Here is a 26,304-nt window from a genome sequence, read left to right on the forward strand (position 1 = left end):
TATATATATATATATAACTTAGTTTTAATTAATATTTAAATTAGTTTTTCTTTTTTGTTTGAATTTTAGTTAAAGTTTTAGTAATGTTGTGTGTTTCTGTCCATTTTTATTTTTTATTCATTTTTAATGTAATTTTTTTTAAGTGCAATAAGTTAAATATATGACAAATGTTGCCTTGGTAACTTGCTGAAAAAAAATAAAAAGTGAATTAAAAGTTAAAATATTTTATTTAAATTAATGTTTATTTTTTATTTTATATATTATATATATTTATATTTTATTTTTATTTGTTGCTTTTTCGCAATTTTGTTTTTGTTTTAGTTAACTATAATAACTCTATATAATAACTCTCTTTTAGTTAACTATAATGATTAACTCTAAATTGATGCTTTGTTCCTCTTCCCATGGTAGATCACAAGGCCATCAAATCTGTGGAGATTGGGGCAGACCTGATCCTGGATCTGTACACGCATCAAGCTGAGCAAGTGATTTTTCAAAACGGTAATGAAACCGACTGGACAGTCCTGTGGGAGAAAGATGGAGTCATAAACAAGAAAGGTTATCTGAAAAAGAGAGACAACAAGTTGATTATCAGGAGGGTTACGGCCAGCAGCGCCGGAACATACACAGTTCTTGACTCAGAGGGTTTGGCTCTCAGCACAGTGAAGGTCAAAGTTACAGGTAGGTAACCTTTGTTGAGTATATTCTTTACACGTTATGTACATTTAGCGGTCACACATGGTTCCTTCGCAGTCAAAAGCCTTGAAATGTTAAAAGGCTAAAAATTCTCTAGTTTTTTTTAGACATAAATACTTTTTGCTAATTTTTATTAAGTTGTGGATTTGGATATATATTTAGACATTCTCAAAGACTACTTTATATCAAGTTTTTTTTTTTTTGCTTGAATGTTATTTTGAAGTGTCAGGTTTTTCATTAATTTTACTACAGTCAAACCTGAACACAGAGAAGGACATTTTGTTACACATAACATCAGAATTAAATAATGTCAAATATATAACAAAAATAATAGGAATGCTTTATCGGAGCTTGATCAGTGTAGCGAATCAGCTCATGGGAAATATGAATAATTAATCATAACTAGTTATAATTAATTATAAATATTTAGATCCGCTGTAGATATTTACTTGACCTATCAGGGTCAACTGTCTGTCAATTCTAAGAACGTTAATTTCCTGGTTAAGGGAAATAACTTTCTTACTGTACAACTCTACACAGAGCCTGTAGCATAAATCTGCATGATCAAGGGACTCCAGTTATGAGCAAACAATGAACAACGTCAAGTGTGATACAAGTAAGGCTTTATTAACTACATAAACACTTAAACTAGTCTAACATACTACATAAACACTTAAACTGGTCTAACATGCACATATACACACACGCGCACACACACACACGCATACAGTTGGTATAGGAAAGGGTTAAAGCTTAAGCAGTAACGAGGAGAGAAATAAGGAATGAAGTTATGGAACCATTTGCATATTCAGCAGATTTACAGCCTGAAGGGAACATCAGATTCTTAGTTCAAACACACCTTTGTAAAAAGGTGCAAATGATACCTAATGTATCAATTAATAAGACTAAGTTTGATACTTGCACGTCTCGTCTGTCTGAAAGAGAGGTTTGATGCAATCTGAAGGTTCAAGTTGATCTTTACTGAAGTTGGTTGATGAAAAAGAACCAGTTTGAGTCAGAGAATCTTGGTGAATGGAAAAGTCAAGGCTGAAGCCTGGCACGAACTTAGGGTGTCCTGGAGCGTTGTTGCTCACATCTTCTCATGACCTAACAGAACCACCGACTCTGGGGCGGGTCACTGATGTGAGGCCTTTAAGGTCTGAGAAGATTCTCGCCTCTCAATACTGGGGAGTTTTATGACCCTTTGTGTGAAAGCATGGTAATTTGCATATGGAACTTGAATCGAAATTACTAATATATTGCCTATGTACCAACATATAATATACACGCTCATTTAGATCATCAGAAGGCGAATTCATAGATACTAAACATGGTAGGATTACATATAGGTAAGATGACAGGAACGAGTGGTTACATCATAAGCCTGCTTGATGTTTTAGAGTGTAACCCCTTCCTTGTTGCTTTTTTTTACTGCATTGTGACCAGAATATTCTCTTGAGTTTTTGTATTTTTTTCATATTTCCCATTCATTTCCTATGTCAGTCATTTGTCTTTTTCAAGTCAAGTGTGACTTTTTTTTGACCCTTCAACATATCCAAATAATGTCCATGATTTCTGTGTTCACATAGCACAGGACAGTGTCACCCCATTCCGATGAAGCTAAAAAATTCAAAATGTAAAATGTTTTGGTCATTTCTGACCGAAATTGTTAATCTCAGTCTTTTTCTCAATTGTAGAACCTGTGCTCACAAAAGAAACAGAAACTCTGCAAATGCAGTCTGCATCAGGTAAGCTGTACACAAATAATGTAAACTTTACTTGACAAGCTAATGAAAACGTATTTAAACATACCTTGACTGTGAAGGAAGAAATTACTGTTTCCTACAGTTTTCATCTTTATTGTTTTTTCCCCCCACTTTTTTTTTTTTTGCTTTAGGTAAAGCTACAATGAGTATGCCTCTAAGCATCATTACTCTTTTCCTCACATTTAATCTAATGCTTCAAATGATTTAAGATCGTTCTGATTTAAACTGTATTTTTAATTTAACCTTTAACTGAACTATTTTTGCCTATATTATGGGACAAGTTAGGTGTAAAGCAATTGTGAAAAGCAAGATGTTTCATATACTGAATTTCATAAGTCTGGTGTTCTCTGACTTGGCATCTATGAAAGCTCACTAATGTGTGAATACCTGAAACCTGTATGTGGATACTTTTGTAGTGGTTATTTTACTGTACATTGAATTATCTGAACATTTCAACTATTCTGATAAAGACTGATCAAAAATGAAATATTAAAAAAGAATATTATAAGTGAATTGTTTTATTAGAAATGTGCAAACAATAAAAAGACAGCATTGTGTAAAAAGGCACTATTTATACCTAAAATGATTAGGCATGTGCAGGTTTAAAATTTAAGACACTTAAGAAATATGATTTAGTAAAACGCTGTATATTATTTATTATGATTGTTATCACAGTAAATATCACTGCTTTCAAAGTAGAGAAGGTTTTTACTGGCAGGAATGTGATTGTACGTATATTTGTAAAATAGAAACAAATGGTTAATATTCTGAAATTTCATCGGTCTTCATTCAGTGATTCGAAGGGTCCCTGGTTTGTCACATTCGGGGCCGTTTGCAGTCCCGTGTTCCACACGTAGGTAAAATGGACCTACCAGCCAATTAAGAGGTGTATTGTTGACCAGGTAGTCCATGACGTTATCCATGGAATCTCTTATTCTGCTCAGCTGGGATCGACTGCTGGCGAGGACGCTGTTGGACGAATCTCCTAGGGCGGCAGCCTTACTGAAGCTGCTATAGATCTGGACCCGGACCTGGATGTGCTGAGGGAGACCTTTGAGGCTGGACACCAAGACCAGACATGTGCTCTGGAGTTGCTGGCTGAGGTTGTGGGCAATGGTCAATGTGCGTGATTCAATTTGCTGATTGAAAAAAACATTAGCAAAAGATAAAATGAGAAATACTCAACCATGCAACAGAACTTCAAGTCTCTAAAAACAAGAAATTCAGCCTGTATCTCTGAGATAGTTTTCAGTAGGGCTGCATGATATAGTGAAATTCTTAAATCGTCAAAACTAAATAAATTTGCCCACAAAATAAAAATAAATAAATAAATAATTAAGATGCAAATATTATTATTGTAATTTTACTGTAAAAATTATATTTTTCAAATATTTTACAGAACAATGTTATTAAAATAATTTTAATACGTTCTTATTTTGTTTAATAATTACTGTTAATTATTGTTTTTAATAACAATAATTATTGTTTTAATAATAATCACAATAAAATCTAAAATATGAAGAAAACAAATATTGAATTGGCCAAAAACAGTGGGAACGTAGCCTATGAAATCCTTTTTTTTTTTTTTACTAACTATTTTTGGTGCATGTTAACTTTACTTAAATCAGTTTTCACTCATTAATTTAGTAAATTTCACAAATAATTATAAAGAAACGGCAAGTAGAATGACTGAAATAGTATTTTCTTGTAAAATTTACTCTAATAATCTTTGTTTTATTTATAAAGTTTCCTAAATCGTTAAGCCCTAAAAGGATTTTGCCATTTATAAAGTTGTAAAAAGCTATTTTTCAGCATTTTTTTAAAAATTATTTTTATTTTGCACTCCACAACAAATTCACTCCTCTAAAGTAAATAGGTATTCACATCATTCTGGTGAAAATTTGTGTATTTTTTTACATCACAATATATATCAAAAAATAAAATATTGCAAAGTCATAGTTTTCCCCCACTATTGTGCAGCCCTAATTTCCAGTCACGTGATATCTTGGATACCTCAGCCTCATTGTCTGTGACCGTCTCATTCTCTTCTTGACTCTTCCAGCCCATCAGCGAACTCAGTTTCTCATGTAGCTTCTGGTTAGACACATCAAAATTATTGCGGGTATAATCAATCTAATAGCAAAAGCATAATAAAAAAACATTACATTAGAAGACAGTATTTTGACAGTTATTATAGATCTCTGAATTCATCTCGGATGAACTTACTAGATCCATGGTGTGGTTCAGCTGAGATATGGACTCTTGGCTGTGTTGAATGGCATAACTAACTTTATCTACAGCCCTCTGGAAAGCCCTGTCCCGGACTTTGTTGGACAGAGACCTAAGCCGCACGTAGTAACTGGGTGCATCACTGTAATTTTCCAATCCTCTGGAGTTCTTCACTTCACTTTCTGAGAGAGATTACGGTCAAGGACAAGCAGAGAAACAGTACAAAGAAGCAACTGTTAGATTTGAGAATTTTGAGAAGTGAGATTAGTGAGGTGTTTAATTTCAGATTGCTATTCAACAATATCTTTGAGATGTGCTTAAATCTGATGTTCCACACATGAATGGGATTAATATTTATTTTCCAGGAAACTGTAATAATTCCCAGTACTATTTGATGCTCATAATGGACCATACAGTATGGATATTCCTTCAGTGTAACTTAAAAAGCCATACCTCACAAGAAGAATATCACAAGATATGCAGTTATCAACAGGCTTTTATAGTTTAGTAACACCCATGCCATTCCATACAATATTTGAATAATGTCTTCTTGTCCATACAATCAAAGTCAGTGACCAAGAACATTAAAAAATATATATATATTCCTTTGTGTTCCACAGAAGAAAGTAAGTCATACAAGTCTGAGTAGTGAGCAAATAATATTTTTTGGGTGAACTTGACTATCCTTTTAAGGACTATGATTGTAAATTGGGCCTTTTATCACAGTATGATCTGACATTGATTTTCTTAGCCAGCAATACCTCAAAACATGATTTCATTAAGATTTGATTAGATTCAGGAGCCTGTGATCCATATTATAATATGGATCCATCAATATTACAATATTATGTGCCTATTTTGCACAACCAGTTAAATTTTTATTAACTCACGAATGCAACCAAAATATAACTTTATTCACGTGCACTTTCACTTTAATTGAACTTTCTGAAAATTCCAAAATATATAGCAATTTTATATGCATTTTATACATATTTTTTCGCCTTTGAGGAGCTGTTTCACTAGGATATTTGTCACAATAGGGAAGAAAAGACTATTTCATGCTGAATTTAAGCTGAGCAACTTTAAAGGGTTAGTTCACCCCAAAATGAAAATTCTGTCATTAATTACTCACCCTCATGTCGTTTCAAACCCGTAAGACCTTCGTTACGCAGCATACGCTGTTTACGTCCAGCTGATACTCACCAAAATGGCGCTTACAGGGTGATGTGGAGGAGACGAATTGTTGAATAAAGTCGTTTTTTTTTTTTTTGCACACAAAAAGTATTCTCGTAGCTTTGTAAAATTACGGTTGAACCCCTGATGTCACATGGATTATTTTACCGATCTCCTTGCTACGTTTCTGGACTTGGGAACATTTCAGTTGCGTTGCTGTCTATGGAGGGTCAGCCCGCTCTCAGATTCCATCAAAAATATCTTCATTTGTGTTCCGAAGATGAACGAAGGTCTTACGGGTTTGAAACGACATGAGGGTGAGTAATTAATGACAGAATTTTCATTTTTGGGTCAACTATCTCTTTAAGATGCAGTCTAAATATCAGCAAAATATCCCAGTGCCAGTAAACATGGTCCATCCCTTATCCTCACCTCTATCCTCGTCTGTTTCAGGTAAGTACTGCTCCAGGAGAGTCTCAGATGTGCTCAGTGCTGTGTCCACGCTGCTGCTCATCAGTTTGACCACCCTGCTCTCCATCACTGTTTGGACTCCACCACTCACCACCGTCGTGGTCTTTTCCATGCCGTCCTGCACTGCTCCTCGTGTTCTGTCCGTCACTTCACTGAGAGTGAAGGAGACAGACTCCTTGGCACCGTTCATAGTACCGCTGACGGCTTCCTTGGCTCCTGTCACTGCCTCTTTGGCACTGGCGATGATCTTAAAGAGAAGAACACCATTAAAGCAGTGCTTGGAGAGTGGTGACCATTGAAGCTTAAAGGCACCATGACATCAAAACTGTCTATAGAGTGCTGCAGTGGGTTCCCTTTGAGATTTTCCTATAGGTTTTTATAATGGGGATTTTCAATTCATGAGTAAAACAAGGTCTGTGGTAAATATAAATTGACGATACTTGGGCGTTTTGCTCTACAACATAAATTATTCACATACATACTGAAATTGCTGATTTTGAAGTAATCATGTTTATTTTTTTTAAAGTATGTTTATAATAAGTAACTACATAAGAATGTTTGAGGTGTGAGTGTGTAGAGTATATATTGCAGAACAAAAAGTCCAATTATCGTTATATCTACTAACTCATGTATTGAAAAAAAACATTATAAAAACCTCATAGGAAAATATTGAGGGAACCCATAGTGAATTAGTCTTCCAGGTTTTGACTTCACGACTGCAGCACAAACGACAACGATCCTATGATCCACTCAAGTCCAAAATGGACAAATTCAAGTTCCACCCTAGAATTGTTCCTGTTCGAGAAGCTGTTTTCTCCAGATATATACATTACAATAGGTAACAGAAGATGATTGCAACTTCCATTTAAATAAAGATATGAGATCCACTGTGGTTTACTAATGTTTCGGGAAGTTACAAACCAAAATGCTATAAAGAATATTTAAGCTATAAAAATGGAGCACCTCTAATATTTCAGCAAATGTATAAGTGCTTGTTAAGAGTTGTTCATGTTCCTTATATTCACTGTAAAGCATCTAAACTTTTAAATGAACTTTAACAAATTTTGTGTTGGTAAAGCAAGTGGTTATGAAGTAATATGATGATAACTTTGCAGCGCCCCCTGTCGGCTCGGTACCATTAAAGTCAACATGAAATCAAAATTCCTTCCCACCTAATGCTGTTGTGACATTCTCCTGATCAATATCACACTATGTTCGTTCATCCAGAAGAAACTGTTCCCCTGATTGAGCCTGTTTCTCACAAGGTTTTTTTTTTCATCCATTTCTGTCACCTGATAGAGTTTGGGTTCTTTTCCTATTGGCTTGCTTATTTGGGGTCAAAAAGACACTTACTATTCAGTAATATCATGGATTTGACAGAACTGACACTATCGGATGAGCACAAAACTTGAAATGCATTGAGCTGAATAATGACACTGTTGTCTTCTGTAGAGCTGCTTTTATAGCTGAATTGAATTTGTTCATTATTCATGTATATATTGCTGTTTTTAGACTAAATCAAAATTAAACTGACTCAAGCTGAATAACAACACTACTGTCTTCAGTATTCAATATTGCCATGTTTATTATAAATGCTAATTATAAATGATTGATCACATCATTATTTTTCTAATTATTTTAATATTATTTTATTTTTCTTTAATCAAATAAACTTCCCCACCCTCTTGTAATGACACCACTTCTCTGATGACATGTGCTCTGTCATTCACACGAAAGCAATAAATAGCCTAGCAAATGACAATGATCCAATCAATTCCCAATGGTCAAAACCAGGTCCCGCCCTACATCTGTTCTTGTTTGGGAAACCATTTCATTTGGATATATGTCACAAGAAGGGCAGAAAATATGATTGCAACTTACATTCATATGCCGACTTTAACATTTAGACAATATAAAAGTGGAGTTTAAGCAATACCTGATCAGATGGCTTGTGTAGGATCGGCAGAGTCTTCTCTATCTTATCCAGTCCTTTGCATGCCACGTCATTTGCCATAGAGACTACAGAGAGACACAGTAACTTTTGGTAAACACTTATTCTCACTGTAATCAGCCCTGATTTCAAACTGCAAACAACAGTCGGCTTACTCTGAGGCTCTAGCTTGCCGATGATTAGTAAAGCACTGTGAAAAGCAGCTGAGGTTATGGATTTCACACCATTCTCAGCCACCTCACACACGGACTTCAAGTATAGATGGGTGTTCTTGGTGTTGCAGTACACATTTGACACCAAGTCATAGGTGGAAATAACCAAGGGAAGGGAAACTATCCGTTCAACCACATTCTAGAAAGGAACAGACAGGAATGAACAGATTAATTGACATTCTAACCAACAAACATATGTATTTAGAAATAGTTTCATAGTATTAATAAATAATATTACATTTTAAATGAGCTAAATTGTAGCTATAAATGAGGATTAAAATGGCAGACCTGGTTATTCACAACGTCCACAGAAGCCATGTCACTATAATTATCACAAGTCTGCAAAAGATCATTCAAACTGTCATGGCAAATAGAGATTACTTTCTTTCTTACACTTGTTAATAAAGATGTGTAATCCAGTAAATAACATCTCAGAAAAAAAGAGAGGTTTAAATATCAGCATAAGAATAAAGAAAAAATAGCTACCTGCGGTGCAGTCTGAGGTTGCAAACAAATTCCACTAATGGACTCTTCAGTTGCTCTATTGAGGATTGAGCGCAGGTTCCGGATTTTATAGCAGTCACCACGGCTGATGTAGTCCAAAGGTCGGGGATTTCACTGTGTGGCGGTGTTTACAAAGATCATTCAACGGTTAGGCACAATTTTCTGGTACTTCTGTAAAGTTGAAAGCATTCACAGTTTGTGTAGCCGCCTCACGCCTGAGACTTGTGACTTGTGCAGATTTGAAGAATTACTGAAAACAAACATCTGACATAAGCCTATTGCAACAACTTCACGTTTTACTTAATAACTGAGTAATGTAGATGAAAGTTCACACATAGAGTCAGTTCAGGTGAAGTAGGGCAAACAAGTATATAGGCCTATGACCGTTTGCCCTATCAGGAGTTCATCGTCACAAAGGATTTTGTTATTATGAAATGTTGTCATCTGACATCATCATTACAAGTAACGTGAGTTACGTAATCAGATTACTTTTTTCAAGTAACTAGTAAAGTAACGCATTACTTTTTAATTTACAAGAAAATATCTGAGTTACTTTTTCAAATAAGTAACAGATTTAGTTTTCCTCAAAATTAATAAAAACAGTTAAAAGCAACTCAGAATATGACGCAAAGCTGCAATAATTAAATATGTTAAATAATACAAATATCCTTTATGTATTTAATCCCATTTTATTAACCAATTTGCTGCTGGCCTTCGATGATCCAATTCAACCGTACTAATAAGCACACATTACTCAAGATAAACTAACATTTCTTCTTCTTTTTTATTGCTGAGGAGTGTTGAACTTTCTTCTTCTGCGTTCTACTGTACAGACGTGAATTTACATTCCCTTCAGCCTGAGGCTTTTGGTGTGAAAGGGCTTTTATATTTGCCAAAAATAGAACTTTTTATATTAAAAGCAAACAAGCAAGCCCTGCCCAGATTTCAAAAGTAACGTGACGTATTACTTTAAATAAAAAGTAATTAAGTAACGTAATTAGTTACTTTTTTAGGAAGTAATGCAATATTGTAATGCATTACTTTTAAAAGTGACTTTCCCCGACACTGATCATCACATGGACTTACCGATTCACTCAACTCACGATGCTATGATTCCCAATACTGATTTCCTGATACGAGTTTTTAATTTAATTTTTTAACAAAATAAGATTTAAGACAAATTATAAATGAAAAGATGTCTTTTTATTATTGTTTGGACAAAATACTAAATTCTTACTTCATATAAACAAACGAAGGTTTTGTCTGTGCTCTTTCCATTCAGTTAGAGGCAACCACTGTATTTGAATCGAGATCCAAAGATGCGGCAGGCCTACATGCAGCACAAATTAGAATTCGAAATTTGAAGCAAAAACAATGGTCTGACTTTAACTTTGTGAAATTATACTAAATAAAACATCTGAAGGAGACAAAACCAGCTGACTGAATGAGAGCAGATTCACTCTCTGACAGCAGGTGGCGCTCATGGAACAGCAGCGATACAGCGTTTCCTTGGTTACCGCTGTCAACAAAGCAGCTCTGAACAGCTCCTTGTGCTTCATAAACGAACCGTTCAAAAAGGATTTTTGGATCGATTCATTGAAAAGAACCGACTCAAAAGGATGATTCGCACAAAGGAACACTACTGAGCTGAACGCGGTTCAGTAATGTGATTTTCTGTTTCAAGAAGGAACATGCACATGCAGCTGGTATATATCATATTTTCAATTCATTTGGCCCACGAGTTAACTTTTAAAGACTACAGCAGAATTATAGTTAATAGGATATAGGCTACATATTTTTCTCTCCTGAATTAGCCCTTTTTGATAAGATATGTATTGTGCTGAAGAAGGCCTAGCCTATATTATTTTGTACACTTTAGCAAGAAGGTCGTACCCGGAATTTACTGTTATACGTGGTATATGCTGTAAATAGGCCTACAAATATCAAGAAATAGGTGTGTCATGTAGTCCTAAGTGTTGTAGCGTCGTATAACCACTAGATGCTGCTAAATTAAAAGAAATGAAATTCTCTTGATAACATTTTTAGACGCTTTTTTTTAGATATCCTGCTAGCTAGACTGAGGTTGGTTGCCACAATTTTTAATCTTTGAAGAATATCTAGCTCCCCGGGCGCCGCAGCAATTGGCTGCCCACTGCTCCGGGTGTGTGTTCACGGTGTGTGTGTGTGTGTTCACTACTCACTGTTGTGTGGGTGTGAGAGTGTGTCTGTGTGTGTGTATGTGTGGGTGTGTTCTCTACTCACTGCTGTGTGTGTGTGTGTGTGTGTGCGGGTGTGTTCACTACTCACTGCTGTGTGGGTGGGGGGGGGGGGGGGGGTGTGTGTGTGTGAGTGTGTTCACTACTCACTGCTGTGTGGGTGGGGGGGGGGGGGGGGGTGTGTGTGTGTGAGTGTGTTCACTACTCACTGCTGTGTGGGTGGGGGGGGGGGGGGGGGTGTGTGTGTGTGAGTGTGTTCACTACTCACTGCTGTGTGGGTGGGGGGGGGGGGGGGGGTGTGTGTGTGTGAGTGTGTTCACTACTCACTGCTGTGTGGGTGGGGGGGGGGGGGGGGGTGTGTGTGTGTGAGTGTGTTCACTACTCACTGCTGTGTGGGTGGGGGGGGGGGGGGGGGTGTGTGTGTGTGAGTGTGTTCACTACTCACTGCTGTGTGGGTGGGGGGGGGGGGGGGGGTGTGTGTGTGTGAGTGTGTTCACTACTCACTGCTGTGTGGGTGGGGGGGGGGGGGGGGGTGTGTGTGTGTGAGTGTGTTCACTACTCACTGCTGTGTGGGTGGGGGGGGGGGGGGGGGTGTGTGTGTGTGAGTGTGTTCACTACTCACTGCTGTGTGGGTGGGGGGGGGGGGGGGGGTGTGTGTGTGTGAGTGTGTTCACTACTCACTGCTGTGTGGGTGGGGGGGGGGGGGGGGGTGTGTGTGTGTGAGTGTGTTCACTACTCACTGCTGTGTGGGTGGGGGGGGGGGGGGGGGTGTGTGTGTGTGAGTGTGTTCACTACTCACTGCTGTGTGGGTGGGGGGGGGGGGGGGGGTGTGTGTGTGTGAGTGTGTTCACTACTCACTGCTGTGTGGGTGGGGGGGGGGGGGGGGGTGTGTGTGTGTGAGTGTGTTCACTACTCACTGCTGTGTGGGTGGGGGGGGGGGGGGGGGTGTGTGTGTGTGAGTGTGTTCACTACTCACTGCTGTGTGGGTGGGGGGGGGGGGGGGGGTGTGTGTGTGTGAGTGTGTTCACTACTCACTGCTGTGTGGGTGGGGGGGGGGGGGGGGGTGTGTGTGTGTGAGTGTGTTCACTACTCACTGCTGTGTGGGTGGGGGGGGGGGGGGGGGTGTGTGTGTGTGAGTGTGTTCACTACTCACTGCTGTGTGGGTGGGGGGGGGGGGGGGGGTGTGTGTGTGTGAGTGTGTTCACTACTCACTGCTGTGTGGGTGGGGGGGGGGGGGGGGGTGTGTGTGTGTGAGTGTGTTCACTACTCACTGCTGTGTGGGTGGGGGGGGGGGGGGGGGTGTGTGTGTGTGAGTGTGTTCACTACTCACTGCTGTGTGGGTGGGGGGGGGGGGGGGGGTGTGTGTGTGTGAGTGTGTTCACTACTCACTGCTGTGTGGGTGGGGGGGGGGGGGGGGGTGTGTGTGTGTGAGTGTGTTCACTACTCACTGCTGTGTGTGTGCACTTGGATAGGTTAAATGCAGAGCACAAATTCCGAGTATGGGTCACCATATTTGACCACTTCACTTTCTTTTTCAAATACAAAGAGAATAGAAGTGAGATCTTGTAAGTCAGAAGTCAAGAAAGGAATAACGTACAATAGCATCATTCTAAGTTTAGCATTTGCCTATGATTACTAGGTCACAAGTGATAACATAAAATGCATCTGCAAAATCATAAAATCTGCTTAAAGACATATTTCACCCAAAAATGAACATTTTGTCATCTTTTACTCACCCTCAAGTTGAATTATGAAATGAAAGTATGAATTTCTTTCTTCTGTTGAACACAAAAGAAGATATTTTGAAGAATGTTGGTAAACAGTTGCCGGTAGCCATTGACTTCCAGTATAAAAAAAATACTATGGAAGCCAATGGCTACCATCAACTATTTGGTTTATAAGTAAATTATGATTAAAAAAAATCTTTTTTGGGTGAACTATCCATTTAACTTCAAAATGGAACAAAGTTAAAGATAGATATGGTCAAGTGTGAAGGGGTTTATTACTATTATTATTATTGAGGATAACACAAGACCCCTTGCTGTGTTTCAGTTCTCGAAAAAAATCACATGTAAGTAAATAACACCGTGTTAAGGTGAAACAGACTTTTACATCTGCACACACACACACACACACACACACAAACCTTATGTGTAACTTTTTGTCACTTAACATTTTTCGAAGTGACTATTTTATTGTACTTTATTATACTTTTTTAAAAAACTTTTAGTTACATTTTGTTGTTTCATCATTAATTATTTAGTTTTGTAATTGTTTTACTGTTAAGAGTTTGCTAAAAGTATGCTATTTAATGCTAAATATAATGTAAGAAAAAAGTCAAATGAATCAACCCTGAGAAATATTCACTGTAGTAAACCGTGTGAATCAGAATAACTGTTTTGAAGGGCGGGAGCTAATGATTTTCCTCCAGTCAGTGCGTTTAAGCGCGGGGAGGAGCCTTTGGCAGTCTCCGCTTTGGGCTCGAGTTGATTTCTATAGTATATAGAACTGACGCTGCTGCTTCGCTTACAGGTCTGCGCAGAGACGCATGTTTTGCACGCTCAAGCGCAGGCAGCGGAGAGCGCTGGAATGAGATTCATGGGCGGTGGACGTAGAAAATGACCTTTTGTGATAACGACGAGGGCTTGGAATTGTCGTGCTCATCGCCAGAGTCAATCTCTTTTTACTACACTCTATTTATGCTGATTTAAGAAGTCTCCGTCGCTCGCGCAGTTTGGATTTTCTTTCCAGAATGGACCGCGTCAAGAGTTCAATGCAGCAAGTCCCCAACCCGATTCCCAAAGTGCTCAGCCGTCGCACTGGCGGTGCCAACAGTTTGGAAGTTGAAAAGGAAAACTTCGAGCGTAGTCAGGTAACGTTAAGGAACTGTAGACACCACAGGGCAAGTTTTTTCATGCAGCCAGTGCCTCACCAACGAGCTCATTGTATGGCAAGCCCGGTTTTAGGCTATTTCAACAGTGACTAGACTAGTCGTTAGATACTAGCCTAGTACTTGTTCCTTTGCTACTAGTAGTAAAGTTAACATTTTACAATTAGCTAACATTTCTTATATCAGTAGTCACAACTGCATTTTAGTAGTTTATAGTTCAATTAAAATCTTACAAGTTAGCTATTTTACTAATTCATGTTAAAATATATTATAACGTGTCCAATCAGGCTACTAATAGGAAGTAGCCTATACTACTAGGAAATAGGTATCAGAAACAATTGGAATACAAACCTGTTGAAAGTGAATAATTGAAATCTCACTCACATACCTTGATTGAATTCAATTAGAAAATGTGCCATTTGTTACGAGTATAAACTGAATAAGGACTAGTATAGGAGTTTTTATTAGCGAGTGACTACTAATATACTACACTCTAAAAAAATGCTGGGTTAAATACAACCCAGTGCTGGGTAAAATAGGGACAAACCCAGCAACTGGGCTGTTTTGACCCAGCGGTTTGGTTAAATGTTTAACCCAACCTTCTGGATAGTAACCCAACCGCTGGGCCAAAACAACCCAATTGCTGGGTTTGTCCCTATTTTACCCAGCACTGGGTTGTATTTAACCCAGCATTTTTTAGAGTGTAGTAGCTACATAATTGTCAATTTTGGAATAAGTACTGTAACAAAAAGATTTTTCAAAATTTGTAAATAAAACACATTGGATTATGTTTTACAGGAAAATGGGAAAAATATATATTCTTTCTGCTTCAAAATGTTATGTTTAATTCAGTGTGTTACTTGGCATTTCTTTGTAATTATTTGTGAAATTAAGTAGCAATTTCTGAGTAAAAATGTTTTTAAAGTAAATCCTACACCTTTTTTTTAGTGTAATGTTATCTAATAAATACTGATGAAATTGAAAAAGTTACTAGTCACTAGTGGACTGTTACTTCTAATTTTGTATTTTAAACTAAATATTAGCAACACAAAATTATTAAAGGAATACATGTTAAACAGTTTGCCAACTATGGAACGAAGTAGGTAGACAAAGACCATTATTTGTTTTTAATTTAATCTATTAGTAAAATGTGAAGCTATTGGAAGTGTTTTCTCACTTTGAGTTCAAAAATCAGAGCTTATCCCATAGTGCTTTCCTGATAGGGTGCACAATTTTTGCCATCAAATTTCCTTAAGATCTGCACTTCGTTTGGTGCATGAAGCACCTACTAATGTGTGTTTTCGAAACCATAAAATGATTTTTTATTTGCACCGTAAAAGCTGTCATGTTTACAGTACAATAATTGAATGCCTGTTAAATTCAGCTTTCAGTTCAGTGAACCTTTAACCATATCACACCTTTATTTTATCAGTCCACAGTCTAGTGTCATCGATTCAGGACGGGAGCAAAGTTCTACCTGGTACTCTCTCAGCATAGGTTAATATTGATAGTGGTTTTCAAAAGTGCTATGAAGAGTTCAATTACATGCTGACATTTTTCATAATATGACATTAATGTGCATTATGAAACGTTTTAACTCATTAATACAAGACTGTTTCCTAACCAGAAGGAACCTGTGTTTCCAAACTGATGGCCATGTATCGAGCAGATCTAAAAGCTCAGAGATGCAACACTAAAACCAGTGGACTGAGTTTGATGGTCATGCATTCTGATTCTTGGTGTATTTCCATGTGTCTTCAGTCTTTTAGAGAAGAATAATATCTTGTTTATTGTGACCTTTTTAAAGTGCACATGCATTGAATTATGCAGTCAGTATCTGGGTGCTTGAGAAATACATTCTCATTGTTCATGCACAGATCTTCTCACTTCTCTGGGGGTCTTTCCCCTCCCCATCCAGACACAGCCATCAGGAAAAGTAGGTCACATGAATGAAGCTGCAGCCTACTGCCCTACTGCTGGGTTTCATAGTGTTTGAAAACAGCATGACCTCGTTCTTGCCGAGATTTCTTGAGGTAGACATTGTGGCGGCAACTAAAATTCTCTTAATTTCTGGATTGATAGCAATGTCAGCAATCTGCAGCATCATGTTTGACTCAAGTGTGCAATATTCAGTCCTCCTGTTTACAACTAGGACAGTGACATGGATTAGCGAGACTCACGTGACGCATGCGCTCTTGAACTCCTTTAGGACCTATCACTGGGTCAGACTCAAACGCGAGTCTTCCTGTTTTTAGAATTGATTTGATCAATTAGGTTTTTAATTTAACCAAAAACACTGAGTGCTAAAGTTTAACTATAAAGCCTCAAATGAATGTTCACATCTAAAAAATAACACTTCAAACAGCACAAACTGATCAGGTCTCAGAAGGAAATGCTATTGTGAGCAGTCCTTATCAGCTAGTTTGCCTGGAGGAAGTCTGATCCCATAATATCCTGTCTCTTTTCTGTCCTTGGAATGCTATGTTTCGATTAATAGGCCTTCTGTGGTGTGAGTTCAGTCTGTTTTAAATGAGAGGATGTTAGTGTGGTGCTCTGTAATGACATGAGCATGGTTTGCCTTGTGGCTGGGCGTTAGAAGACTAGTGTCTACTTAACTTGAGTTTTATATGGAGGAAATCTAAGCAGGGAAGCTTTGTTGTGGTCAGAGTCTAGCAGAGGGACATCTGACCAGCCTCGGAATTCACACAGATGAAATAACATGTTAAGCAAGTGTTGCCAGAATAAGTCATCTGCAAATCAGTCTGAAGCACTGTAAACATCCCGCAGAACGTTTCGTATCAGGCAAAGTTCAAGATAGTCAATAAGAAAGTAAAACTGGCCCCATTTAGTTTGTTCACTGGTGCATGTTTTTCCAAATAAAATCATTCAATCAAAATATAGTAATTTGCTTTCCTTTGTTTACACAGGTTTGCCTCCATTTTTGAATGTAACATTCAGGTTTCCCCCCCCCCCCCATCCAAATGAAAGCTTGATGGTTTAATATTAGTGCCCGGGGAGCAGTTGGGGTTTTGGTGCCTTGCTCAAGGGTCTCACCTCAGTCGTGGTATTGAGGGTGGAAGAGAGCGCTGGCCATTCACTCCCCCCGCCTAATCCCTGCCTGTATCGAGACTCGAACCGTGACTCGTAGTGCTCATCTATGTCAAAATGGTTGAGATGACCAGTCAAATCAATGTAGGCAGGCTTTACTGTTCACAGAGGCTGCTGAGAACAAATTTCAGTGCAACACTTGACACTCATAAAGTGCGAGATAAGATTTAATTAGCTAATCTAAATTTTTTCCCCAAACCGTGGAGCGCTAAACTAATTAATTCACATTTCTCATCTTACATTTTTAAAAGCCAAATACGAAATAACCTGTTTCACTTGGAAATATATCACATCAGCAAAGTCAAATGAGTTGTGAAAAAAAGTTTCACGTTGACTCTAAGGCGGCCATCTTCATTTGCATTTTTTCAGGTCTCAAATTTTTCATTACTTTAAAGGATTAGTTCACCAAATAAAAATTTGCTGAAAATCAACTCGCCCATAGGCCATCCAAGATGTAGATGAGTTTGTTTCTTCTTCGGAACTGATTTGGATAAATTTAGCATTACATCACTTGCTCACCAGTGGATCCTCTGCAGTGAATGGGTGCCACATAACTCCAGTCCATTAATTAACGTCTTGTGAAGCAAAAAGTTGCGTGTTTGTAAGAAACAAATCCATCATTACGGTGCTTCTGTCATCCGTAATAACACTTCCTCTAGTGAAAAAGTCCATCCACTGTTGTTCTCTCACATAAAAGTCAACTGACATATTAGCTTAAAACGGTTTTAGACTGTTTTCACTGGTAAACAGTGCTTATTTCTCTCCTGAATCAGACTAGATGACTTTTACTGAGAAAGCAATATTGTGGATAGACAACATATTTTAACCGGAAGCAATGGTTTGAAGTTAAAAACCCCTTAATGATTTTTGTTTCTTACAAACATGCAGCTTTTCACTTCACAAGATGTTAATTGATAGACTGGAGTCGTGTGGATTACTTGTGGATTATTGTGATGTTTTTATCAGCTGTTTGGACTCTCATTCTGACGGCACCCATTCACTGCAGAGGATCCATTGGCGAGCAAGTGATGTAATTCTACATTTCTCCAAATTTGTTCAGATGAACAAACAAACTCGTTTAGATCTTGGATGACCTGAAGGTGAGTAAATGATAAGATAATTTAATTTTTTTTGAGTGAACTAGCCTATTCCTTTTATGCTAATTTAGGTCAGTCACTGTTCGTCCCATTATATCTCCTCTTCCTTCTCTTGTTATATCAAACTACCCTACTTTAAAGCAGTTAAGTTTATGACCCTGCATCTTTTGTGCTTGTGTTCCTTCCTGTGCTGGTACCGTGCCCATGGAGGAATTTTTGGGAGGGGCCTAATCTTGCCTCTCTCTGTTTTTCCAGGACTCTCCCACATAGAGCCAGACAATCTTGTAATCTCGCCTCCCTCTAAGCAGCCAATCTCCACTTTCAGCATGCCACTTTCTCTATCTACAGTAGTTTCAATATCCTACCAGCTTTTTTTTGCGGTCCAGAGGGCGAGGAGGGTTTGTTGGGGTCATTGAGAGCAGGAGGGCATGTATGAAAAGCCCTGAGGCAGCAGAACACACGGGCCCTGGCCTGTGGCCTCTGTTCGCTCGCTGTGGATTAAAAATCCTATGCAGTTTGGCGGGCCGCCAGATGTCTGTGCCAGAAACAGTGTTCGGGTCATACTGCTATCAAACAGACCATTAATGCATTACTGCAGGGAATGTGGTCATATTAGATGCAGATTGTTGGTTATTATTCTAGTTTTGTGAGATTTCTTTTTTTTTTCACATAGCCTAACATTAAATATGACCGCTTTATGATGAACTCCTTAGTATAAAGGCAAATATGTATTTTAATGTATTCAGGCCCATTTATACTGTATGAGAAAAATAGTAAGCATAATAGTTATTCAAATTAAATCAATGACTTATTTGGAAAAAATATATTTTCACTTAATACAAAGTAAATAAGAAATGTAAGAATAAATAATATAAAAAACAATTATAAATATTGTTCCAAAGCAGTGGTGTCATATTTGTGCTAACTATTGATCCAGCTAAACAGTAAGGAAAAAATTTAATTTTGTATGTATAGAAGATGTTGACATCCCATTTTGGTGACTGCATCAAATTAAACTTACAAAAGTGATTTTATATACATAGAAAGCATATTAAATGCAAATGTTTTTAATGTTCTAATAACTGCTTCAATGTTTAGTGTCTGTTTTAATGCTTCTAATCACTTTGAAAATATAGGTGAAATAATGTTCCATCGTCATTGAGCGTAACAGATATATTTATGTAAAAATGGAACAACATACTTATTCTGAAAGAATAATGATCATTATAAATATTATTATATTTTAAATGACTAAAACATCTTGCTGACAAATGGATAAAACCTAGTGGTTTGAAGGATAGTGGCAAAGATTGGTAAAGATTTAAAATTAAATATAATTTTACATTTAGTTTTTGTAGGCTGCACTGTGATGTTTAAATAGTCTTTTAATGTCATCGAATGATTCTTGTTCTAAATATACTTGGCAAGATTTTTTGGTATACAAACTATTGTTACACTGAAATTTTTTTTTTCAATGTATGATATCATTATCATTATATAATTATTATTGCTCAGAATAAAATGAAACGGGAGACATTCTAATGCATGAAAACAATTAAAGCTATATTAAACTTTTATTGTTTTTATGCTTGACCTGACATACGTACATGTGCGTGTGTGTTTTCTTCGGGGCCGTTCACACAGAATGCGTTTTTCCATTCCAATGTGCTACTTTTCCATTGTTTTTCTATGTAAACGTGCTAAACAAACATGTATGACTGTTGCGCTTGCATCTTTTGCAGCATCTCTCACATGATCGCCGCATTAAGACGCCGTTTCAAGTTAAACAAATTTCTATTTTTACGTGCAGCGCCGCTCATCAATGTCAGATCCAAAACAGTGGACCAATCAGAAGACCCTGGAGGCAGGGCAAGCGTTGCAAGCTTTAGTTTACAGTAGCAAGTTGGCATGGCATCTTTTATTTGATGGCATCATGGCAGAGGAGGCATTCTGTAATGCATTTTAATTGCTATTTTTAGCTCTAAAATAATTCAGCAACAAGAAATGGCTTTTTGTGAAGTCTTTGAGAAGTCATAAAAAAATCCTTGCCGGTCAAAAGATGTAAGAGTCCTGTGGGTAGTAGCAAAGGTCACAGTTATACAGTGATGGTTGACAGAGCGTGCTCAGATCCACTGTAACTTTATTATTTTTGTTCATTATCTAAAGTGGGCAGCAAATTTGTTTGTCATTAACTGGCGAGTGTAAGCCTGTAGTTTCCCAGGCTTGTGGTCAGTGTGAGCTGGACAGACATAGTGTGTGGGCAGTGACTCATTGGCAGTCACACTACAATGCTGTAGCGTCTCTCTGGGTGGAATATGCTTGACTAATGAAGCACAGCAGTGTAAACTGTCCCGATGGGCCTACCACATTGTACCAGGAAGTGATTGCCCTTTAAAGAGCACGCTTTGTTTGGAGAACCCCTCCCCGCCGCCACCACATTTGTCCTCCATGAGTGATTTGGGTGGCATAGTTTATGTAAACATTACTGGTATCATGATCAACTGATCTTGTGCCCTTTTTTGGGCGTCTGTCTAAACAGTTGCTTTTTTGCAGTAGATTTTATATCTGAGATTTATGTAAGTAAGAGAACAGCATATCTGAGAATATAATATAAATGTATATAAGCATAAAATATGGATATACACTACCGTTCAAAACTTTGGGGTTGGTAAGATTTTTTCATATTTTTGAAAGAAGTCTCTTCTGCTCACCAAGGCTGCATTTATTCAATCGAAAATACAGCAAAAACAGTAATATTGTGAAATATAATCACAATTTCAAATAACTGTTTTCTATTTTAATATATTTTAAAATGTAATTTATTCCTGTGATGCAAAGCTAATTTTTCAGCATCATCACTCCGGTCTTCAGTGTCACATGATCCTTCAGAAATCATTCTAATATGCTGATTTGATGCTCAAGAAACATTTCTTGTTATTATCAATGTTGAAAACAGTTGCGCTGCTTAATATTTTTGTGGAAGCATTTTGTGAGATTTATTTCAGGATTCTTTCATGAATAGAAAGTTCAAAGGAACGGCATTAATTAAATGCCTTTACTGTCGCAATATATCCTTGAATATGAAAGTATTATTTTCTTTAAAAAAAAAAAAAGCTTACTGACCTCAAACTTTTGAATGGTAGTGTATGATAGTGGAAACATCAGTGTTGTATTCTGATGTGTTTTGTATTGTTTTACATGAACATTTTTTAAACATTCAATTATATTTAATTCAATTTCAATTCAGTTTAATATAAAAGAGCCATGGGAACATTAGATCCTGTGCTATGATCATAAATAAAAGAAACAAAACTGCATTGCATGTAGTTTATACAGAATTTACATTTACAGTTCTTGTCATTTATAAAATATACACAGCATAAATGAGTACACCCCCTCTAAAACTTAACAAATTCAGCAATTACTCTTTACTTAGAAGACATGTTAAGGTTCTTTGGAGATATAATGTTCCAACAAGCCTGCTTGATCAATTACCAAAGAAGAATGCCAAAATTATTCAGCAAAATAAGATTTTCTTATCAAAGTGATAAAATGCTGTGTTGCAAAAATGAGTACATCCTCCTGAAAGTTACTAAATAAAACTTTTTAAAAAAGTATATTGAACCAAAATGTTTAAAGACAAGTAATTTCCTGACAATTAAAAGTGTTATATAGCTCACTGAATCATACTCGGACTTAATGCTGGCAGCAGTGGAACCACATGGGAGAGAACGGCCAGGTGACTTATTTCTAAGCATAAAAGAGGACAATAGTACAAGTGGAATACCAAATTATTGTTTTAAGTGTGAAAGTATAGCAGAAGTAGCACCAACATTCAAAAACAATGGACTTGTGATAAGGCTCCTGAAATAATCAGGTCTTCACTTTAAGTTTTAATTTAGCGATGAGTGAATTTTTGCTAGAAAAAGAGCCGGAGAAATAACATGCAAGTGTCTCAGAGAGTCACTTTATCTCACAGAGTATGACGCAATCTGCCAAGCATGGTTGTGGTCACCTCTAGAATTACCCACTGTAGCCAAAGCCAAATAAACTTATTTAACCTCTTCCAGAGCCCATATTTACAAAATAGAGACTTCTGGGAATCCATACTCTGGTCTCAAGAGACCAAGTCAATCATTTCAGATCCAAAAGCATCCAAAATGTTCTGGTGTTGCTAGAGGAGGAGTACAGAGAGAAGCGCTTGGGTACCCACAGTGACGTTCAGTGGTAGTAAAGCTCTTCTATAGGGATGTATGAGTGCTGAAGGTGTGAGGGAGTTGTGCTTTATCAACACTGGCATGAATTCACACACTACTGTGTGACGTAATACAAAAACCTGAAACTGAAGATGCTACCCTCTTCTCATTCCCTGCATTACTGGGCATTTTTTTCAGCATGACAATGAAGATATTCATTCTCCCGAGGTGAAAATCCTTCAGTGGACATGTATTTCACTCATTCTTAACGCTCTTGAGCAGCTGAGAGGGATTCTGTAGAGACGAGCTGAGCAACACTCCCCATTAAAGACCAGAGCATTCAAGGAGGTCGTCCTCCAGGAGTTAAACGGCACAGATGTGACAATCTGTCATGAACTTGGTACACTCAGTGCCAAGAAGGGTCAGAGCAGTATACTTTAAGTTCTGAAGGACATACTAAGTACTAGAATATTACACATTTTCTGAATTAAATCTAAGGTGTTCTCATTGCCGCAATCCTTCATTTAAACAAAATTGGCTAATTTACTTATCTTACAGAAAATATTGCCATATATTTTGTTGTTTTTATTAAGTATATGTTTACTATGTTTCAATTTGGCCATCTTTCCATGAATTATATTAATTATGTTAGTGAACATTAAGAAAACGCATCTTTTATATTTATTCAGAGGGGGTGCACTCATTTATGCTGTGCACTGTAGGTGGGAAGTTTTATGCAGTGACTAGGTTCCTAATAAATACTTAATTATTATTACTTATTTTTATCCTTACTATTCTTAATTAAAAGCGTGTGTCTGTAGATCAGTTACACACAAGCACCTGTTGGATTAATAATGCTCATTCTCATGCTGCTTCACCTCAGCATCAAAAACAACCAGATGAGGACGCCATTCACCAACATTGCACACGCTATTCAAGAGTATTGAACTGGAATGGCATCAATCACGTCTTGTATTCTGCATATTGATTGTTAACCTACATTTATCGACTCCTTCAGTAGGCAGACCGCTCTAGATAATGCATCTGTAAATCTGTACGTGCCATAACGCATTTTAGGTCTCATGGGTCTTTTGTACCATTGCAGTTTAGTTTTACTGCAGTTTGGTTTTCTTCTTTTCTTTTCGTCTCACTATGTGTAAAACGTTTCTTTTTCGGTGATGTAACGTTGAAAAAGATGTAACAGAATTTTGCCCTCGCTCTCCTTTTTGTCCTTTTAAGTCAAAAGCTGTGGCAAATGACATCCGTGCACGAAGAACTCCTCCTCTAGCGTTACATTCAGTACCTGTCGCATAATATTTAGTCTTAAGCTCTTCCATAAAACGATTAAGACAAACGCTCTTCAGGCAGTGGCTTTTCTAGAGCGTTCTTGAGAGTCGAGGCATCTGCCAATCGAGGGGGAAATAAGAGAAAGGAGAGAGGGACTGTTCGATACTGAACCGGACACATGTTGAGCTAACGGACCGTCCCAGCGCCCTCCGCGGATTCGCCGTCTGCTTCTGATTCCCGAGCCGGGAACCGGTTCCCCTTGGCGTCCGTAACCCCGTTTGAACTATGGACTCCAGTAAAGTGGTAGGTGATCGACGAAATGTTGCTGTTTAGCGGGTGTTCGTGCATCCACACGTTTTGGAGGAACAGCCTGGTGTGTTTATTTTCTTCAGATTCAGAGGGTTTACTCAGACGACCGTTGCAGCGATCTCGCTAAATATTTGAAAGCACATTTTAGCCAGCGTTAGATTGTTTGGGCTCCTCAAGTAGGCTTTTCCCACAACATTCCCGGTTTTTAGGAAGTCACAGCCAGTGTGCTAATATAAGCATATGCCTTGGAGGTGGGAAATTGCGTTTAAATGGACCGCTAATGTCTGAACCTTTAAACAACAGGAACGCACGCACTGTTTTTTTTATCAACTTAAATGGATAGTTTACCGACAAATACAAATTCTGTCATTATTTACTCACTAACGTTACTCACTATTTCTTCTTTGCATTACCAAAGCAGATGCTAGCCAGAATGAGTCACTTGTATGAGAAAATGCTCAATGAACGTGAATGGTGACTGAGACTTTAATATCATTCCTAACATCACCTTTGGTTTTGCAGAAGAAAGTCAGTCATACAGGCTTATTAGAGTGAGTAAACAATAATGAGAGCTTTATAATATTTTAAGGGTGAACTGTCACTTTAAATGCAGTTAATGCAAACTGGGGTTTAGGGTCACAAAACTTATAGTGTGGACTTAAATGTTGGATTTTGACTTCTGAGTGGCTCTTTAGGGTCTTGTGAGATCTGAGACATTGTCTGTAGCCTACTGTTTTGACTTGAATCACGGCATCCTTCTCTTTACTTTGAGTAGGGCTGGACGATATGGCCAAAATTGATATCACGATATATTTCTTAATTTCGGTCGATACGATATAATTCCGATATCGATATGAACGCTATTTATCTGAAATAGAAATCTTTTGTAATCACTTTTGATCCATTTTAAGCATCCTTGCTAAATAAAAGTATTAATTTCTATAATTTCTTTCCCAAAAAAATAATAAAAGTTCTACTGAATGGAATAGTGTGTAATGTTACAAAAGCTTTTTATTTCAGATAAATGCTGATCTTTGGATCTTTCTATTCATCAAAGAATCCTGAAAAAAAATCTACTCAACTGTTTTAAATATTAATAATCAGCAAATCAGCATATTAGAATGATTTCTGAAGGATCATGTGACACTGAAGACTGGAGTAATGATGCTGAAAATTCAGCTATGTATGATCACAGGAATAAATTACATTTTAAAATCTATTCAAATAGAAAGTTATTTTAAATAGTAAAAATATTTCAACATTTTACTGTTTTTGCTGTACTTTGGATCAAATAAATGCAGCCTTGGTGAGCAGAAGAGAATTCTTAAAAAAATAATAAAAACACTTTTGACTGGTAGTGTAGGCTGATTATTCTTATAGATTGAAACAAATGTGCTTGAGCCAGAAAAAAGGGTATGAAAAGTGCTCCGAGTCGCTGCAGAAAACAAAAAAATTATTGCTGGAGACGGGCTTATTTAAAATGAAAACTCATTCATTCAGCAGGAGGCGCTTTTAGCGTGATAAAACTAGCGGTTTCTCCAGTAATGGTTGTAATCAAAGCAGCTCCGCTCATGAACGCTACTTTATCAGATAAAAATGCCATCTAAACTATTCTGAAGACAGTCGGTTCCCTTCAGAGATACATTCATATAAAACACCCGCCGTGTTATGATTTTGAAACATGCAGCGCTCATGTTTATTCAACGAAGTTAAACGCCACAAATAAATCATGGTAAACTGGTAATGTATATCGAAATATCGGAAATGTGTTTAAAAATCATATCACCGTTATTGAAAAAAATTATATCGCGATACATATTGATATTGAATTATTGTCCAGCCCTAACTTTGAGTCCCAGCCCGCTATCAGCATTGTATGTGTGATATCTGCTTGTTCTCAAATCCCTCATGTCATGCTCTGTTTGACGATGGCATGAAAACATGTGTTTACTTGAGTGGGGACCTGGAATGCCCACTGGGGATAGTTTGTGCAGACCACGAGGCTAAATCAAGCTTTATGGAAGGTCATTGATTGATGTAATTTGCACTGAAGCAGGAGCAGTGCTTGGTTTTGATCCGTGTCTTCTGGGTTTGATAGAGTGAATTTGATGTGGCCTCTTGTTAGCAGTCTCGTATAACTCAAGGTTTCTTTCAGTTGTGCTGTTGTCACAGATCTTCAGTTCCTTTGCTTAAACCAAA

The 26,304-nt window shown here is 37.6% G+C and overlaps 3 protein-coding genes across 5 annotated transcripts in view; 2 read left to right on the forward strand and 1 right to left on the reverse strand.

Moving 5' to 3' along the window:
* The window catches only part of igldcp (Ig-like domain-containing protein), a 7,840-nt gene extending 4,942 nt beyond the window's left edge, over positions 1-2,898 (forward strand). For both annotated transcript variants that reach the window (XM_016236746.1, XM_016236747.1), the window contains 3 exons: positions 412-681; positions 2,394-2,444; positions 2,594-2,898. In XM_016236746.1, the coding sequence (XP_016092232.1) occupies positions 412-681; positions 2,394-2,444; positions 2,594-2,670 (398 nt within the window). In that variant the 3' untranslated portion in view covers positions 2,671-2,898. The remainder of the gene's footprint in view (positions 1-411; positions 682-2,393; positions 2,445-2,593) is intronic.
* Positions 2,899-2,964: 66 nt separating this feature from the next.
* On the reverse strand, positions 2,965-9,200 carry plin2 (perilipin 2). 2 transcript variants are annotated; one of them, XM_016236743.1, is made up of 8 exons: positions 8,985-9,200; positions 8,787-8,837; positions 8,442-8,637; positions 8,272-8,354; positions 6,297-6,582; positions 4,689-4,873; positions 4,476-4,556; positions 2,965-3,601 (listed from the first exon to the last, which is right to left on the reverse strand). In XM_016236743.1, exons 2-8 carry the CDS (start codon positions 8,814-8,816, stop codon positions 3,248-3,250), a joined length of 1,215 nt encoding a protein of 404 aa, XP_016092229.1. In that variant the 5' UTR covers positions 8,817-8,837; positions 8,985-9,200; the 3' UTR covers positions 2,965-3,247. The 2 variants fall into 2 exon arrangements, with proteins under 2 accessions (XP_016092229.1, XP_016092228.1); XM_016236742.1 differs by having other exon boundaries at positions 4,476-4,595.
* A 4,482-nt stretch (positions 9,201-13,682) lies between these two features.
* LOC107554248 (huntingtin-interacting protein 1-like) overlaps positions 13,683-26,304 on the forward strand; it is a 51,524-nt gene continuing 38,902 nt past the window's right edge. Inside the window, exon 1 of the mRNA XM_016236706.1 lies at positions 13,683-14,090. Coding sequence (XP_016092192.1) covers positions 13,971-14,090 — 120 coding nt within the window. The 5' untranslated portion in view covers positions 13,683-13,970. The remainder of the gene's footprint in view (positions 14,091-26,304) is intronic.

The sequence above is a fragment of the Sinocyclocheilus grahami genome, unplaced genomic scaffold (genome assembly GCF_001515645.1).
Source record: "Sinocyclocheilus grahami isolate Dianchi unplaced genomic scaffold, SAMN03320097.WGS_v1.1 scaffold496.1, whole genome shotgun sequence".
Classification (NCBI taxonomy): Eukaryota; Metazoa; Chordata; class Actinopteri; order Cypriniformes; family Cyprinidae; genus Sinocyclocheilus; species Sinocyclocheilus grahami.

Bases quoted from the DNA above. Each gene is read 5' to 3' on its own strand.
- plin2 (XM_016236742.1), bottom strand. From the start codon at position 8,816: ATGGCTTCTGTGGACGTTGTGAATAACCAG. The intron at 8,638-8,786 runs GTCTGCCATTTT...GTTCCTTTCTAG, and splicing joins TGGACGTTGTGAATAACCAG to AATGTGGTTGAACGGATAGT. The intron at 4,874-6,296 runs GTGAGGATAAGG...AATCTCTCTCAG, and splicing joins TGAAACAGACGAGGATAGAG to AAAGTGAAGTGAAGAACTCC.